The following is a 16,810-nucleotide window of genomic DNA, read 5'->3' as shown; positions in this document are numbered from 1 at the left end:
GTTTCATTCAGCCACTGTTTTGTGATTCTTAAGCCTGTGGGAGGTGTGTGTGTGTGTGTGTGTGTGTGTGTGTGTGTGTGTGTGTGTGTGTGTGTGTGTGTGTGTGTGTGTGTGTGTGTGTGTGTGTGTGTGTGTGTGTGTGTGTGTGTGTGTGTGTGTGTGTGTGTGTGTGTGTGTGGGGCTTCTTTATAAAAAGGTCTGGAGGTCATACCTGAAGTCAGTTTAGTGTCTGATCATCAGAGGAGCTGCTGTCACCAACAGGGACAATTAATGTAAGTTTATAGAGGGATCTCCCCCTCACTTCACTTATATTCATTTCCGTGATTTATTCTATTACATTTTTTGGGTCACGTTCCGTTTTCTCTTCTATTCTAAGTTGCTTCGGTGAATGTGGTGTGTTTTGTTGAAATTGTGTTCATCAAACTGCTTTTGGATTATTTAAGGTTGTTTATGTTTAAAAGTATACATGTGATGCAATTTCAGTTTTATAAATCAATTTAACATATGTCGGATTTATCTTTATAAAAAAATGTATTCATGGGATAAACATAAAATCTAACAAAATGGAAATTTGGTAATCTGACATCTATACTTGTATTGCACCATGATGATCATTCTCTTATTATTATCATTGTAATCATAACATGTGCATTGTACAGTCATTGTCGCATCTATCATCATTGCATAATATAACTATCACAATGTGTGTAGTTATTTATTGCATTAAGAATATTATTTAATATAATATTCACAATATCAAAATAGTTCTTTTGAATATATATTTCTCTTATATTGTGTTTACTTTAAAGTTACTCCTAATTTGAATAGAGATTTTGCATTTTTGTCTTGTTGTTGGATACATCCTGAGCTTCAGGCACTTCATTTCTAGATCTATGAGTTAGACCTTACATACCTGATACATTTAAAGATGGATAGAGGCAAACACACACACAGTTAAACTGAGATTTCAGATCTTTTTTTATCTTTACACGTTATCTATTCTGCTTTTAACAATCTTCCTGACAGCAGTTGGTTGGTCCGTTTACACGTTGCTCATCCACTACTCTGACGAATGAGCTGTACCATTGTGGGTGTATTTAGATTGAAAGAAGGGTTGCTAATTATTTTTAAGCGCAAAGCCGTCAAGTGTTTTATGCAGGGGGAAAAACAACAACATATGATGTGTTTTGTTGCACAAGGTGTTTTAGGGTTTGACAATTTAGTTTTTTAAATCTCTGAAATCTTGTGAATTGATGCAGATTTCCAAAGGTTTTTCAAATATAACAGCAGAATTTGGAATATGTGTCTTTCTTGGACCAGGTCACTTTTTTCCTCTGAATCTGAATTTTGAGTGTTTGTCTTACCGTTTTTGTTTCAGAAGATGCAGATGTCCCACAGACCTGTGGAGTGGCTCGCTGTCATGCTTCTCGTTGTTTTTACAGCTGCTCTGTGTCAACAGAACGAGAGGTGAGACTCCTGTTCCCACCTAATTTATTATTGATATTTATACATGATGCAAAATCGTGCAATAAGTTTAGAAACTTTATTTAAGTGGTACAGTATGTCTTAGAGGAAGACTTTTAAAGATACAATATATATTATATCTATCCATAAAATCACAGCAAAACATCAGAATGTCTACAAAAAAGAAACCAAATTCTATAACAAAATCAGATATCGATTTTTCAGTGTTTTTCAGCAATAGATATCATGTTTAGGATGATCGCTTTGTATATGCGAGGGATGCATGTCTGGTGATGATTTTTAATATATCAGGATTTACTGTACATTTCAAGCACCTTTCATTCATAAAGATGTTTTTTCAAAAGTAAAAAAGCACTTTTTTATATTTAATATCATAATTTTACAGATAAAATCATAACCATTATATAATCATGCCTGTATAAAGCCATATGCTTTAAATAATGTGCACATTCACCCATTGAATGAAGACTACAACTAACACTTGTATATAGACATTTTATAATTCATCATTTGTTTTAAGTATCTATTTCTCCAACACAAACTTGTGTACTTTGTTGTGCTTGCTTTCACAGTAGATGTTATAGGTTTATTGTTGTACATGATCAATGCAAAAGGCTTAAAATGGCCAATAAAGCATTACACGTCATAGATATTCATACACTTAACTTGCCACTGTATGTATTTAGAATCTGACTCTGTACTTGGATGAAATATCTGACCAGTCTTTCTCCTCCCTCTCCCTGCAGCCGTCGAGCTGTGAGCGAGCACCAGCTGATGCACGACCGCGGCCGAAGCATCCAGAGTCTCAAGAGGCTCATCTGGCTGTCCAGCGCCATCGAGGGTCTCCACACTGCTCAGACCCGCTCTGCTTTCAACCCCACAAAGACCCTGAACCTGGCTCTGAATCCAGCGCTGGTGTCTGGGGCCGGGAGCCCACAGCCCCCCCGGGTTCAGAGCCTCCTGAGAGACTTCTTTAACCCTTACCTGACTCAACAGTCAGACAGGGAGGCCTAACATCACTTTGATGCTCAAACATGGAGCTACGGCACACATACATACAAAGTTTTCTGTGTCCATTCTTTGTCTTAAGATACTCATTCAACTGCAGATGTGCAGACATGTCGTGATGTATAATCGAGGGCTGGGCGATACAAACAAGTAATGTTTTCAAGCATGGGGGGATTCACAATAAAAAAAACTACAAAAAAAGTCAAGCAAAACTGATACAAAACTGAAATATTGTGCCCGCTATCTGCAACACAGAGCTTGAACCTGACTTGTTGGTCTGGACGAGTTGTTTTTAAACTGTTTTGACTCGCAAGCCCCTAGACTGGTGTCACAACCTGTCCCCCCCTCCATGCAAATGCATTGATTGCTCATAAACTGCATGTACAGCTGTAGTGTTGCTACATGGCAAGTGGTTACTATTACCCAAGAAAATATCTTTGGACCCACTTGGGGGTTCCAACCCCAAGGTTGAGAACCACGGGTTTAGAGGAGGTGTTTTTAAAGTCCGAGAATTCAGACCTACTGCAGACAAAGTCTAGAACCAGATACCTCATCCCCTTTAGGTTTCCTGGATTGATCTTGACTATATATTATTTGATCCCATTGACACTATTGCTGTTTGACATGAGTCATGACGTTACACTAAACCAAATACATTTAGAGAAGGTCTGTCTTGAGACATGTATCACTTTCTAACTGAGGAGAGGGGAAAATGTTTGCCCCAAACTATATTTGACCATTTAACTGCTGCATTCATTTGTATGTTGGACAGGACGGAGATAAAAAAGTGTTTAACTAAATCTAAAGTAACTAAAGCTGTCATAAAAAATGTAGTGGAGTAAAATGATAAAGTTGCATTAAATGTAAATATTCAACTGAAGTATGAATTTGTATTTAAGTACAGTAGTTTGACTCTCCTGAGAACTTCTTCTACCATAATACCGTTTTTTTCCTGTGGACACCAGAAAAAAGCCTAAACCATTAAACAATTCAAAGAGGACGTCCCTTGCTTTTGGTGCATTTTAAACTTCAAAATCCGTGCACAGTTTCATATTAGGAAAAATAATGTTAAATTGAATTTCTCCTTGAATAGCCTGGGAGACCAAACTCAGGGCAAATGAAGATTAGAACAACGCGAGATTTCCTTGATGGCTAACGTGAACTGACGTGAACTAGCTGTAACAACCACTGTGACACCGGTACTGGTGATCCACCTCCAGCTGCAAATCGTCCCTCCGGTGGTCTACGTCTGATAGAGAGAAACGTATAAACTAACCACCCACAGAGGGGTCCTGTCTGCTGGCTTGAAGCGCCCTCCTCGCCCCTCGGACTGTCCGCTGCTCTCGTCCTTTAATCGGCCAGGTCAGTCGGTGTTACATCCGTCAGTTAGCTGTCTCTGGGGTTAGCTCGTCAAGCTAAGTTCAACTAGCCGCACTCATCACCGCAGGTGTCAAGAGTACACTCTAAATTCATCAATATTTTTAAAAGGTGTTGATATTTTCATTAATGGTGGTGTGAATAAGTGATAATAAGCCAACATGAAGCAAATTATTTAAAAATATTAAAGTGACAACATTGTCTTCCGTAGCTACCAGCTAATGCTAATTTTCAACAGTAGCAATACTGGAGGAAGCAGCTAGCATGCTAGCATTAGCAAACCGCTGGTAGCAGGTTGTTTTGCTAACGTCAGTAGCTCATGTGTTGCTGACAGTCACAATAAATGGGTTAGTACAGACACGGTCCATCAAGTAGATCACACACTGTCTTTGGTTGTTACAGTTGGCAACAGTTATCTGAATAAACCCTGTCAATGTCTGCAGATAATGGGGTCTTATTTGGTATTCATGTATTCATAGTTGATATTCATGTCAGGTACTAAGTGCAGTCATGTGGTTAGTACTGTAGTACACTCTGATGTAAGCCCTGGTGCTAACAATAACACGTGTGTGTTCAGGGCAGTTTCTGATCATTTTGGTGGTGGAGAGTAACTAAGTATATTTATTTACTCAACTACTGTATTTAAGTTCAATTTAGAGGGACCTGTACTTTACTTGAGTATTTACATTTTGTACTACTTTTTCCTCCACTCCACTTGATTTCAGAGGCAAATATTTTCTTTATATCCTACTACATTTGTATTTAATTTGATAACTTAAGTTACTTGAGTGATTTACATTATTATTGCAAAACATGTTCACCACTAAATAATGATGTATCATTAGACATTATTGATCTGGATACATATATATGTCCTCTTTATATACAGTCTTTGGCATGAATACCTTAATAATTAACCTTTTGTTTAATAATATAATGTAAATGTTTCTGAAATGAGCCACTAGGCTTAATGTTTACTTTACTTATTGGTCTGTATATCTAGATGTCAAAGCATTTGCTCTACTTTTACTTTTGTATAATTTTATTTTTTCAATGTTTTACTTTTATGTTTACACTGGCATTAGTCATTTGAAATAGTCATGTACTTTATCCACCCCCGGTAACTAATCTCTCTCGCCTGATATTAGACTTATGTTTCACTTGTTATTATAATATATAAACCAGTGGCAATAACCCGGACCTGAAAGATATTACCTTTCACTCTGAGAAACTGTGATGGACATTCTTCAATTATTTTTTCACCTATTATCAGACTTGTCTTGGGACTGGATCGAATTATAATAATGGGTGCCGATCCTGACGTAATGAACTAATCAGATATCAACCTGACGTTCCATATATCGATCCAGCTGGCCTATTGTCGTGTGTTTAGCTCTATACAGTATTTAATGGTGCAATTATAAGCCTTCCTAAAATATTGTAGCACAAATAAATAATATGTATTACTTAAAAGCTTAGCTCTTTAAAGATGTCAAGAAGTACTTATATATGTTTGTCTCCCAGAATTATTTGAGATTGAGGTACAGTTTGTGCTGGGCCGTAAACCGCCAAAACGTAACATGAGTCAGTCTGCCGTCTGAGGAGCTAGTAACAGAGGGCTTACTCAATGTGTCCTTCCTTTGGAAATATTTTATTCTTGAAATACAGACAAGCAAGAGAGCAGCTTGTAATGTGTGTAAATCAACATCCTGAGCGGCTTCTTACAATAATGCTAATTTAATTTAGCATCTGCAAAAGCATCACTTGAAAGAACCCCAGGAGTTCATGCTAACCAAATACTAAGTATCTGTATCTGCACATATTAAAATGCAGGTATTGGTTTAGACCTGACAAAAAGTATAACAAATAATCATCAGATTAAACAATGATGAAACGCTCTTCAAATATATTTTCACGGGACAGTATCGTGACAGTGGTCTCTTGTTTGTACGTGTTGTGCAGCCTCATCCAGCCCCACTGTGGATCTTTAGCCCCTCCGGCAGGACAGTGGCAGAGGTGGAGCCAGAGCCATCGGGGACCAGAGCAGCAGGCAGCAGGGCTCCATGAGCGCCACGGGGCAGCAGCAGCAAGGGGGGGGCCTGCGTTCTCGCCGAGGCCTTGGCCGGGACAAGGACCCTGTGCCGGGCCTGGGCATGGAGGCGGCCTGCTGGCTGGCCCCCGGAGTGCTGCGCAGGCTGATCGAGCTGCCCTCACCCCCCCTGTCCCGACACCAGCTCAAGAGACTGGAGGAGCACAGGTGAGTCAGCTGACTGAGACGCTCAGGGAAAACCTTACAGCAGGGGTCAGCAACCTTTTTGATATGAAGTGCCATTTAAAAAAATAAAATAAAAATGTGATCAGTGTGCCAAATCCACATTAAGATCACTATGACTCGCGCATGCATGCACGTGCACGGTTGTGGCATGACCACCCAAACAGAAAGATATGGACACAAGATGTGTGAATTTTTTTTTTTTAGATTGATGTTAAAAGCATCAATCTGGTGCACTTTGAGAGCAACATTAAGAGATCTATGGATACATCTCTCATCACCCATATGAAACAGAACTTTAAACAGGTTTACTTTTTCCTTTATGGATATTTTACAAATCACTCCCCTTTCAAACTGTATTTTTGTTTATTATCTTGTTTATTAACAACTTTTTTTTACCGTCATATAGTATTTTATACCTGTTTTTCATTTATTGTCTTTGTATAACTATAATGATCATATAAAGGTGTGCCTTTACCTCACTCAGCTGAGGTTATCAGCCTCTCAGTCCGACAGGAGAGCTCTCTTCCACCTGGTTGTAGAAAAAGCTCTTTATATCCGTTAGCATAGCCAGCTAACCAGATGCAATAATCCCTGGTACCGCTCTCTCTCTCTCGCTCGCTCGCTCACACAAAATACGCTCGTGCCACACACACAGAGCCGAGCTTGAATGACACACAGAGACCCAGAAGTAGTTGTAAGCCTACTGTAATGTAGCATATTCTTTTCGATGGCGTTATTGTATGATCAGTATGACAGATAGGGGCGGACTGGGACTGAGACGTGTTGTGTTCAAGGAACCTGTCCTTGGCCAGGAAAAACAGGCAGTCGCTTGGTTAATTCTGTTGCGGTCTAGATTTCTTAAATGTTTTGTTTCCTTCTGCGCTGCGTTGCGTGCATGGCTTCCTTCTGCAGGTAACGGGGAGACGCGCTCTGGCGGCGGTCTCGTTCAGGATCCGAAAATACAATTTAAATATTTTAGGGTTGCCGACCCCTGCCTTACACTATAAGTTGGATCATTATGTATTCCTAAGGGAAATACTTGTTCCAGAGATTGCTAAAAAATGAAACAACATGGTAATAGAACTTAATAGAAAAACATACCATGGTTGCAAAATAATTAAATAAAATTCCAGTTTCACATACATTAACAAGTAGGATACATTTTGTCAAATAATTTAAAACTTAGTTACTGTTTGAGATTAATAATTCTCAACAAAAAAAAAATTATGTTTCCGATAATATCAGAAACTTATCTGATTACATAGGGTATGGATACCAGTATTTGATTAACATTACACATTCAAAATTGGCATTATACAGCTCTGGAAAACATTAAGAGACCACTGCAGAACGATCAGTTTCTCTGGTTTTACTATTTATAGGTATGTGTTTGAGTTTGTTTGATTCTATAAACTACTGAAAACATTTCTGTCAACAGACACTGGAATGGAATGGCTGCCATACATGTAGAGATTGAGATTTAAGAAACATTTGGAGTGTTTTTCCCCAGAGCTGTATGTATTAAGAACAGTTGTTTATTATAATAAACTATATAACAATTGCAGCTTTGAAAATTGTAATCTTTCCTATAGCATTTCAGTATTAAAACAAGTTCCATCCCTAATACAAGTTAGTTTTATTTGTATTCCACTGCTCTCATCACGACCCCTATATTGTGTCACCATCATTATTTCTGATAAATCTCCGGTGTAAATCCTCTCCTGGCTGCTGTTCCCCCCCCACAGGTACAGCAGTGCGGGGCGCTCCCTGCTGGAGCCGCTGATGCAGCGTTACTGGGAGTGGTTGGTGGGACGAGTCCCCGCCTGGATCGCCCCCAACCTCATCACCATCATCGGCCTGGCCACCAACGTCTTCACCACCCTGGTGCTCATCTACTACTGCCCCACGGCCACTGAACAGGTCGGGGTTCATCTTAAAACATTTCAAATGTTAAAATGACTAATTCACTCCAGTTGCTTCTCCATATTGGATTTGTATCTGTAATGATACTGTGAATAAAAAACAAAATATTATGCAAATCAGCATGAAAGGTAGCTGCAGGAAGGGTTTTAATGTAAAACATCTGCAGTAGGTTTTTGTGAGTTTTTACAGCTAAGGAGAATACATTAGAATAAAGCCATGAATAAAAACATGTTTTTGTGTTTAAAAGAAACTGAAGGAGCTGCAGAGTTGATGGAATATAAATTGGCATTAAGAGCAAATTAAAGCAAATGAAGAAAAACTATTGCTATTATGTTGTAATACGAGACTACATACTGTTTTGAGTTTCTTATACTGTGAGAGTAGTCTTTTCCTGGTTTTGAGGCTGCATTCCATTATATGTGAATGTGCTTTCTGAACTTACTGGACTGTCCTAGCTGTTATACTATTCGCCTTTACCCACTTAATCATTAAATCCACTTTACTCATGATTATTTATCAGAATTTCTCCATGTGTAAATAATTTGTGAAGGAACAACAATCAAACCATACATTATTGTCCTAATATCATCATTGAGGTATTTGATCAGAAATATTGTGATATTTTAGTTTCTCCATATGGCAGAGCCGCAAAGCACATCAGAAACAGGGAGGTTTTACTTAATTAATAACTTAATTCAATAGTTGAGTATCAATATCTTAAGGTAGGTATAGTTACTATCAAGTCATTATTTTGGTATTGTGACAACACTACAGTGTTAATGAATTGTTATTATACCGTCTGGGTCACCTGATCTGAGATCTCTTTTACCTGTTATGTGCTTTGAGTTTGATATGAATGTGTGTGTGTGTGTGTGTTTCAGGCTCCTCTCTGGGCGTACCTGCTGTGTGCGGTGGGTCTGTTCATCTACCAGTCGTTGGACGCCATTGATGGGAAGCAGGCGAGACGCACCAACAGCAGCTCTCCGCTGGGCGAGCTGTTCGACCACGGCTGTGACTCCCTCTCCACCGGTCAGTTCTCTCCGGCTGGACTCTGATCCACTTTGTCTTTATTCTGAGACTTGTTCTCTAAAGCTGACTGTGTTCATGTGTGTGTGCAGTGTTTGTGGTGTTGGGAACCAGTATAGCCGTGCAGATGGGCACCAACCCGGACTGGATGTTCTTCTGCTGTTTCGCCGGGATGTTCATGTTCTACTGCGCTCACTGGCAAACATACGTGTCGGGAACGCTGCGCTTCGGCATGTAAGTCGAGCGGCTTGTTATTTGTTGGTTTGATGGTTTAAGTTATAATGTTTTCATTTTACCCGAATACCTGATTTTAAATGATTAAAAACATGTTTTTTTCTTGCATTCAACAAAAACATATAACATGCACTATTATTAATTTTGTCTTAAATTGTATTATTCATTTTACATTTCAAATTAATAACAGAAACACTAAGGCATTATATTATATATTTAAATACCCACAAAATGAAAACAATACAATTATACAACAACAAATCTTTCTCTTAGTTTATTGGTTAAAAATACACACAGTAAGAGAACATTTAAAAAAGGAAGCAAACTCCAATATATATATATATATATATTCTATTATTAGACATTAAAACATATATGTGTGAGGGAAACTTCTGTGTAGCAATGCAGGAGGAGTCACCGACTCAGGAAGGAGACACGGGGAGAGCTGGAGCTTTGATGTCAAACACTGATGATTTATTTAGGAGCTACGGCCGGAGAATTCCCATCACAAGTCCAAGAGCCAGAGGTTCTGACTTCACGGTAGAGTTGCCACGTCAATTCTGAAGAGCCTCTCTCGATAGACCTTTTATCTAGTTCAGAGAGAGTAATCAACATTCTTGGGGAGATAGACTAAACAGCTGGGAACACTGAATTACTTGCGTCTGACGCTTATGGCCTCGAATATTTCACACCTTGGAGTCCACAAACCCCAAGAAGGAAGTGTTCCAGTGTACCCACAACAATAAACCATTTGTGACCTAGAGTTGCCCGGTCATAGAATGGGAACAACAACATCATGGCTGAAGCAGCCCCTTCCTTAAGGGAGATAACAGACGTCAGGGTTGGTCATAAACGTCGAAGGGCAAAAGGTGGATATCTATGAGAATTATTCTCCAACAATATGTACAATATATCTGTTTAAAAATTAAAGGGCTGTACATTTTTTGCAGAAATGTTCTATTACAAGAACAGTAAATTCATGCATTTACTCTCTAAAGTCAAACAAATATGGTGCCAAAATCTGAGAAGCCTGTTAGATTCACAAAACAGACAAGAAGCACGCTGACATTGAAGTTAAACTAAAATACTGACTAAGGAAGTTCTAAAAACTCCACATTATTAATATTTTATATTTATAAAACAATAATAATACATGCATTTATTTAATATATCACTTTTCTAAGGAATCACAAAAACAACATTTTTTTAAAGCATGTAAACAAACGCATGCAAAAATGAAAATGGATGTATTCTGTGTGTAGATTTGACACAACAGAGGTGCAGATGTGTGTATCAGGATTATAGATGTTCACAGCAGCTGTGGGTCCCTGTCTGTGGAACACCACGGTAACCTCCCGCTGCTCACTGCGTCTCCTTCACCAGCGACCTCTGACCTCCACTCACATGTCGGTTCTGCTTAAAGCTGCAGCCAGTAAAACATGGCTCAGCTGATCTCAAAAATCCTAATATGTTTGCTAATTCTCAATTAGGATAATAATTAGGAAATTAGATTTGACTTTGCATTACCAGGTTAGACAAATGTCCATGTGATTGAGTACAGACTGACAGCAGCCTGTGGAGCACAACTGTGGAGTACAACTGTGGAGTTCCAATACATACATTTTCCTTCCTTTAGTTGGAATGAGGAGAACAAATTCTGAATAATCTACATATTCCTAAACTTAATTTTCTAACTACTGAAAAAAAATTATATAACTGCTGAAAAGTGAAATTAAATATTATATTTTACAGTGAGAGCAGAAGAGCTGCAGTATAATGTGCCTTTCTAGTAACATTTCTGTCCTTTGCCCCAGTCTCTGAAAAGGTAATGGAGAGAAATGATTGTGTGCTGGGCAAGTTACTACAGGCTGTGAATGATGAGGAAAATGTTTGTTACAGCTCTATTGAACTCGTGTATCTAGACAGTCTTGTCTTTCTGTCTATATGCCCCTTTCACACCAACGCGGTTCCAGGGCCGGTTCGGAGCTGGATCTTGAAAAGCACCGTTTTTTCCTGTTAACACCGCAGCGGAGCCGCCTCTAAACTCCGAAATCCGGTTAGTTTCAAGCACCAAAAAGTTGTCCGTCTAGAAAGCAAGCACCGCATACGTCACGCTTACGTCGGATCTGGGCTGTGTCCAAATAACACGCGACATCCACCTTTCCGCCAGCTTCAACATGATCTCTGGAAATAACATTGAGAATGCTATAGCATAGTAATTAATGCTGCAAAGCTGGGTATTTTGAGCGCATGCAGAGGCTTACAACAGCTAGCTCTGACGCCATCGAATAGGACGTATATTTACCTTCTTTCTCCTACGGAATCGTCGTTGAATTTGATGATAATTGTAAAGAACTTTTGAATGTAGCATGTAACGACTGTAAAGTTGGTAGTAAAGTCGTCCCATTTCTTCCATTTCGTTTCGACAGAGCAGAACGAGTAGCGCTTCAATGCAATCGGCCATTGTTGTTGTTGTCGATGTGAGGGGGTTCCTCGCGGTTTGGCTTTATGAAGCAGGCACTCAAACTGTTACGTCATGACGCAAACGATGACGCAATGACGCAGCACCAGTCGGGCTCTGAGCTGAAGAACCGGTTTCCGAACCAGAAAAGCTCTAGCACGGAGCTAGAACGGGAAAAGCCTTGGTGTGAAAGGGGTATAAGTGTGACGTGCTCAGATTTGAGAGGCCCTATAAACTCTTTTTCAGGTTAATATTTGTATTTAGTGTCTCTCCTGTGACATGTCTCCATGCTTTAATGTTCAAAAAGCTCTTTATTTTTCTCATACTGCCTGTGCTGCAGCACCTCTTTTCACCCTCTGTCTGAAACCAGAGCCCAGTCTATTCTGATTGGTTAACTGTCTGGCTCTTGTGATTGGTCAACCGCTTAGAGATGTCCCGCCCCTTAGCCTATCACGTACAAGTTGTTGAAGTGCTAGCCAATAGAAGCATGAGTTGCATAGTGATGTCACTGTAACGGAAGTAAACAAAGGAGTTCAATGGAGGCGTTTCACGCAGGGGGGGGGATTTACCTATATGTCCGTTAGTGCAGCTAGCTAATCAGATGCTAACATCACGGTCCCCGCTAGCAGCGGTCCCTCTCTCTCCCTCTCTCCCTCTCTCCCTCTCTCCCTCTCTCTCCCTTTCTCCCTCTCTCTCCCTCTCTCTCTCACTTGGGGGGGGGGGGGGGGGGAGTGTGTGGGAGAGAAACTCCCTCTGGAGGGAACACAGGGATTCTAGCCTTTGCAGACCATTTACATGCACAAAAACCTGTAGAACACACTACAGGAAAGGGAGAACCCCATCAATTATAATACTTCTCCCACCTCTGCGCACCTGATGTGATAACGTTACTCGTAATTGGGGCAACAGAGCTACGAGTTAAGGAAGTCGAAAATTGTGCATTTCTCCGACTGAATATGACGCCTTTTGGCCGGCTGTTTGGACAGACTACTCTACTCGTGTCAACGTGCTAATGCGAAATCACTAATGGCAAACGAGCGTTGTCCACATCGAGCCTTGTAGAGTATCTCTATACTTTTGAACGCTCCGTCCCCGGCAGATCTCTGTGTCCGCTGCAGCGTGTCTGTTAGGCCCCCCGCACACAGAGACACAGGGGGTGTTTCTCAATCGCGAGTAAAGCTGCTCCAGAGCCACTATTTCAAGCATACTACGTCATCGAGTGCCGCCGAAGTACTGTTCCAATGTCCAGCATACTTGGAAATTTACCGAGCCTGGCGAAAACTAAATATACATTTCGTCAACGTTTTCGTTTTCAAGAATCTATTTTTAGCTCGTCATCGTCTCGTCTTAGTCATGTAAAAAAGGTCGTTGACGAACATTTTTCGTCATAGTTTTCGTTGATGAAATTAATACTGCCCCGCCCTCCCCTGAAAATAATGAGTGACAGGCTGATAGTAACCCGATAGAAACTTTATTATTCACTTAATGACTGATTGAGATATGATGAAGCTAACTTAATCTCCTACAATCATGCGATGTATGTAACAGTAAGACAGAGAATGTAAGTGTGCACCCATGCAGTATTTTTGTTTTGATATACTGTTGTAAATACTCCTGTTGTCTGCTGTGTTCAGACTAAAGTCATGTTAGTGATGCCACATTCAGGACATTCACTGTCCTTTTTTTAACAGAAGACCGTTGCTAGAAGCTGCAGCTAGACTGCAGAAGCATTAGTTTTTAGTTGTTGAGGATGGAACAACTTCACACACAGATATAGGAAGGCTAGACCTATACACTTGGTTTACTTTGGTTTATAATTTAATGTCAAGACATTTATGTTATTTATTTCTGAAGCACTTTCTAAATAATAAAAATGGAGTTCATATTTATCTTACTGCATGTATTGATTGATGAAAAAGAAGCCCTGTGCAGTAATATAGAAAATTGAGGATGCAACGCATTGTTATGAATCGGGATATCGAATCGAAGACAGGATAATCCTAATCGAATAGTGAGACCAGTGAAGATGCACAGCCCTGTTAGCTTAGCATAAAGACTGGAAGTAGGTGGATTGCTGATAGCATTTTACTGAAGAACCCCACAGCGCTCCCTCAGCTCCAGGTTCAGCAGCGTGTTGTGGGAGAGGCAGCAGGAGGGCTGCGTGCTGCTGCTGGTCCTCACTAATCCTCACTGTCCTCTCTGCTTCCTCCTCCCTCTCAGCATTGATGTGACTGAGGTGCAACTCTTCATAATAATCATGTATTTGCTGGCCGCCGTGGGAGGATCTGCTTTCTGGCAGTCACTGGTAATTTATGGGTTTTAATTCCTACAGATTGAGATGATGTTGTAATAATGTAAACATGTTCATTTCTTCTTGCTTTTACATTATTGTGTACTGTCATTTTTATCAGGAAATAATAACTAATTTACCATTCTCTAATACTACTCATGATGCTTTTATTGTGGATGCAAAGGTGTATTTACACACATTTACAAGCTACAGAAATATCTGGACGACTAAAGATTGATCAACACATTATTGGACGTAAATGTCCAATATGTGTTATTGTTACTTCCTTTTTGTGTTTTGATTTCTAGATTCCGATCCTAAATATCCAGATGAAAATGGTTCCCGCCATCTGCACTTTTTTAGGAGCCATCTTCTCCTGCACCAATTACTTCAGAGTTATTTTTACAGGAGGTGTGGGCAAAAACGGATCCACGATAGCAGTAAGTCATTTTAGTTTTTATTATATTTATTTATTCTTTTAACATCCAAATAACAACAAATAAATGATATGCTCTGACAAAAAGAGAACAGACACTATCTGTGTTTGTCTGTCATAAGATTGTTAGATCTTCTCATCCGCATGATTACGAGAATTAACATTAAATCTGTTGTGATCCAAAGTCAAGTATTATTTAATGTTATATCTTTAAGCTTTCTATGTGTGTCTGTATGCGCCACCATGCAGTATTGTTTTGATATTGAGAAATACTGTGTGCTTCTATGTTGCAGTCATTGCTACATAATGGCACAAATACCAGTAGTTCAAAGTTTCTGACTAGAATAGACAGATTTTTATTAGCATCAGTTCATGTTGCAGATCAGATTATTATCGTATTAAAGTGATCTTTGTTTTTGTGTGTCTGCCCTCAGGGAACCAGCGTCCTCTCTCCAGTCTTACATATTGGTTCGGTTATTATTTTGGCGATGATGATATACAAGAAGTCTGCTGTCCAGCTCTTTGAGAAACACCCGTGTCTTTATATCCTGGCGTTTGGCTGCGTCTCGGCCAAAATCACCAATAAATTAGTTGTAAGTCAACTCTACTTTTATTAGGAGCGCGGCCAAATAAAAAGATTTGAATGCTTTGCAGAGATTTTAGTGCCAGAATGAATCTGTTGTGGTGTGATGCCGACTGTTTTTATTTCTGTCTTCAGGTAGCACATATGACAAAAAGTGAGATGCATCTCCACGATTTAGCCTTCCTGGGACCAGGACTACTGTTTCTGGATCAGTATTTCAATAGTTTTATCGACGAGTACCTGGTGCTGTGGATTGCATTGGTAAGTATTTGTTTAAATCTACTCAGCAGTAACATATGTGTATATGTAGTCAGGTTACGTCCTGATTAATCAGTAATGTAAGTAACAATGAGTCATTATTTTCTGTACGTAAGAAAGAAAATAATACATGTCAGGAATAAGAGATTAAAACACTCTTATGTCAAAATTGTGAGATAGTAAGTTACAATTATTAAATTTGAACATGGTAAGTCACAATTATGAGATATATAGGGTCAGTTAAAAGTATGATTGTATACATTAACAATGAGATATTATAAAACTGAAATGCAGTCCAATTTTCGACTTTAACAATGTTAAATATCATTTGACATGAGATAAGTCAAACATTTTCAATTATAAATCAAAAAGTATGATTTTTTTATTTGACACATAAATATTTAAAAGAATCAAATGTTGAGATACTGAGTTCAAATAGAGAAAAGTATGATTTTATGAATTCAAACCATGAGATAGTAAGAGAAAATGATCAAATATTAAGTCAAAAGTATGATTTTCATCATTTGAAACTGAGATATTTATGATAAAATCGAAATTAAGATACTTAGTAAAAATGTATACTGATATGCAAAGTCAAAATTGTGAAATATTAAGTTCAAATAATGATTTTAAGACTCGAAACCATGAGATTTAAATGTACGTTTTTATAAATAAAACCACGAGATAAGAAAACATTATATAATAACTGAAATGTATGATTTTATTTATGATAAAGTCAAAAGTAAGATACTGAGTAAAAATGATGAGACTGAAGCAAAGTCAAAAGTCTGAAATTCTATATTGTGATTATAGTTAAAACGATGAGAAAGTAAGTCAAATAGAACGATGATGAGCTTTTTAGGTAGCGATGAGGTAACTGAGACCCTCCTGTCAGATCAGTGATTCTGTTTCCCTCTCTCTGCAGATCATTTCCTTCTTTGACTTGGTGCGTTACTGTGTCAGTGTTTGCAACCAGATTGCCTGCCATCTTCACATTTTCGTTTTTAAAATCGCGCCTTGCTCAGTGCTCAGCTCCGCTCCTCACTGAGGACACGCCGCCATCACTGACTCTTCCTTCCTGTGAGTCGCGCTCTTCTTTTCTTCCTCTGTTTTCCACGTAGCGATGCAGGGGCTGGCGTGGTGTAAAAGTATGTGCTTCTGCCAACTGAATGTGTGGACAAATAATATATATTAAGATACTGGAGTATTACTGTCTTTGTTTCATCTTCTGCCGCAGTAATAACAATTCTCCTTCTGACAAACTGGTGAGCAGATACTTCAGGAGAGCACAGGTGCTACTCGGTGTGTTCCAGGAGAGAAACTTCATGTGTTTTAACTGTACGTGTGCAAAGACAAAATGTATAGGACATGAATCAAACTTTTCATGATTATAATTTTTGTAATATTTGCATAACTTCACCTTTTTGCTATTGTAAATACATACTGTTACAGTG

General features: G+C 39.1%; 2 protein-coding genes across 3 annotated transcripts; both read left to right on the top strand.

Moving 5' to 3' along the window:
• The first annotated feature begins 233 nt into the window (after nt 1-233).
• pth4 (parathyroid hormone 4) lies at nt 234-3,597 on the top strand. The gene is made up of 3 exons (XM_034230615.1): nt 234-272; nt 1,379-1,467; nt 2,232-3,597. The coding sequence occupies exons 2-3, from the start codon at nt 1,382-1,384 to the stop codon at nt 2,497-2,499; spliced, it is 354 nt and encodes a 117-aa protein (XP_034086506.1). The 5' UTR covers nt 234-272; nt 1,379-1,381; the 3' UTR covers nt 2,500-3,597.
• Nucleotides 3,598-3,667: 70 nt separating this feature from the next.
• cept1b (choline/ethanolamine phosphotransferase 1b) lies at nt 3,668-16,810 on the top strand. 2 transcript variants are annotated; one of them, XM_034230604.1, is made up of 10 exons: nt 3,668-3,855; nt 5,862-6,127; nt 7,891-8,065; nt 8,950-9,097; nt 9,187-9,328; nt 14,010-14,094; nt 14,388-14,519; nt 14,950-15,108; nt 15,234-15,359; nt 16,282-16,810. In XM_034230604.1, exons 2-10 carry the CDS (start codon nt 5,934-5,936, stop codon nt 16,402-16,404), a joined length of 1,284 nt encoding a protein of 427 aa, XP_034086495.1. In that variant the 5' UTR covers nt 3,668-3,855; nt 5,862-5,933; the 3' UTR covers nt 16,405-16,810. The 2 variants fall into 2 exon arrangements, with proteins under 2 accessions (XP_034086495.1, XP_034086486.1); XM_034230595.1 differs by having other exon boundaries at nt 3,673-3,855; nt 5,833-6,127.

The sequence above is a fragment of the Gymnodraco acuticeps genome, unplaced genomic scaffold, assembly GCF_902827175.1.
Source record: "Gymnodraco acuticeps unplaced genomic scaffold, fGymAcu1.1, whole genome shotgun sequence".
NCBI classification, from domain to species: Eukaryota; Metazoa; Chordata; class Actinopteri; order Perciformes; family Bathydraconidae; genus Gymnodraco; species Gymnodraco acuticeps.
The sequence above is the reverse complement of the archived record's forward strand: the minus strand, read 5'-3'. Positions and strand labels throughout refer to the sequence as shown.

Coding starts and splice junctions, on each gene's coding strand:
- pth4 (XM_034230615.1), top strand. CDS start 1,382: ATGCAGATGTCCCACAGACCTGTGGAGTGGCTCGCTGTCATGCTTCTC. Junction 1,468..2,231: donor CTGTGTCAACAGAACGAGAG/GTGAGACTCCTG, acceptor CTCTCCCTGCAG/CCGTCGAGCTGTGAGCGAGC.
- cept1b (XM_034230604.1), top strand. CDS start 5,934: ATGAGCGCCACGGGGCAGCAGCAGCAAGGGGGGGGCCTGCGTTCTCGC. Junction 14,520..14,949: donor AAAACGGATCCACGATAGCA/GTAAGTCATTTT, acceptor GTCTGCCCTCAG/GGAACCAGCGTCCTCTCTCC. Junction 15,360..16,281: donor TGGTGCTGTGGATTGCATTG/GTAAGTATTTGT, acceptor CTCTCTCTGCAG/ATCATTTCCTTCTTTGACTT.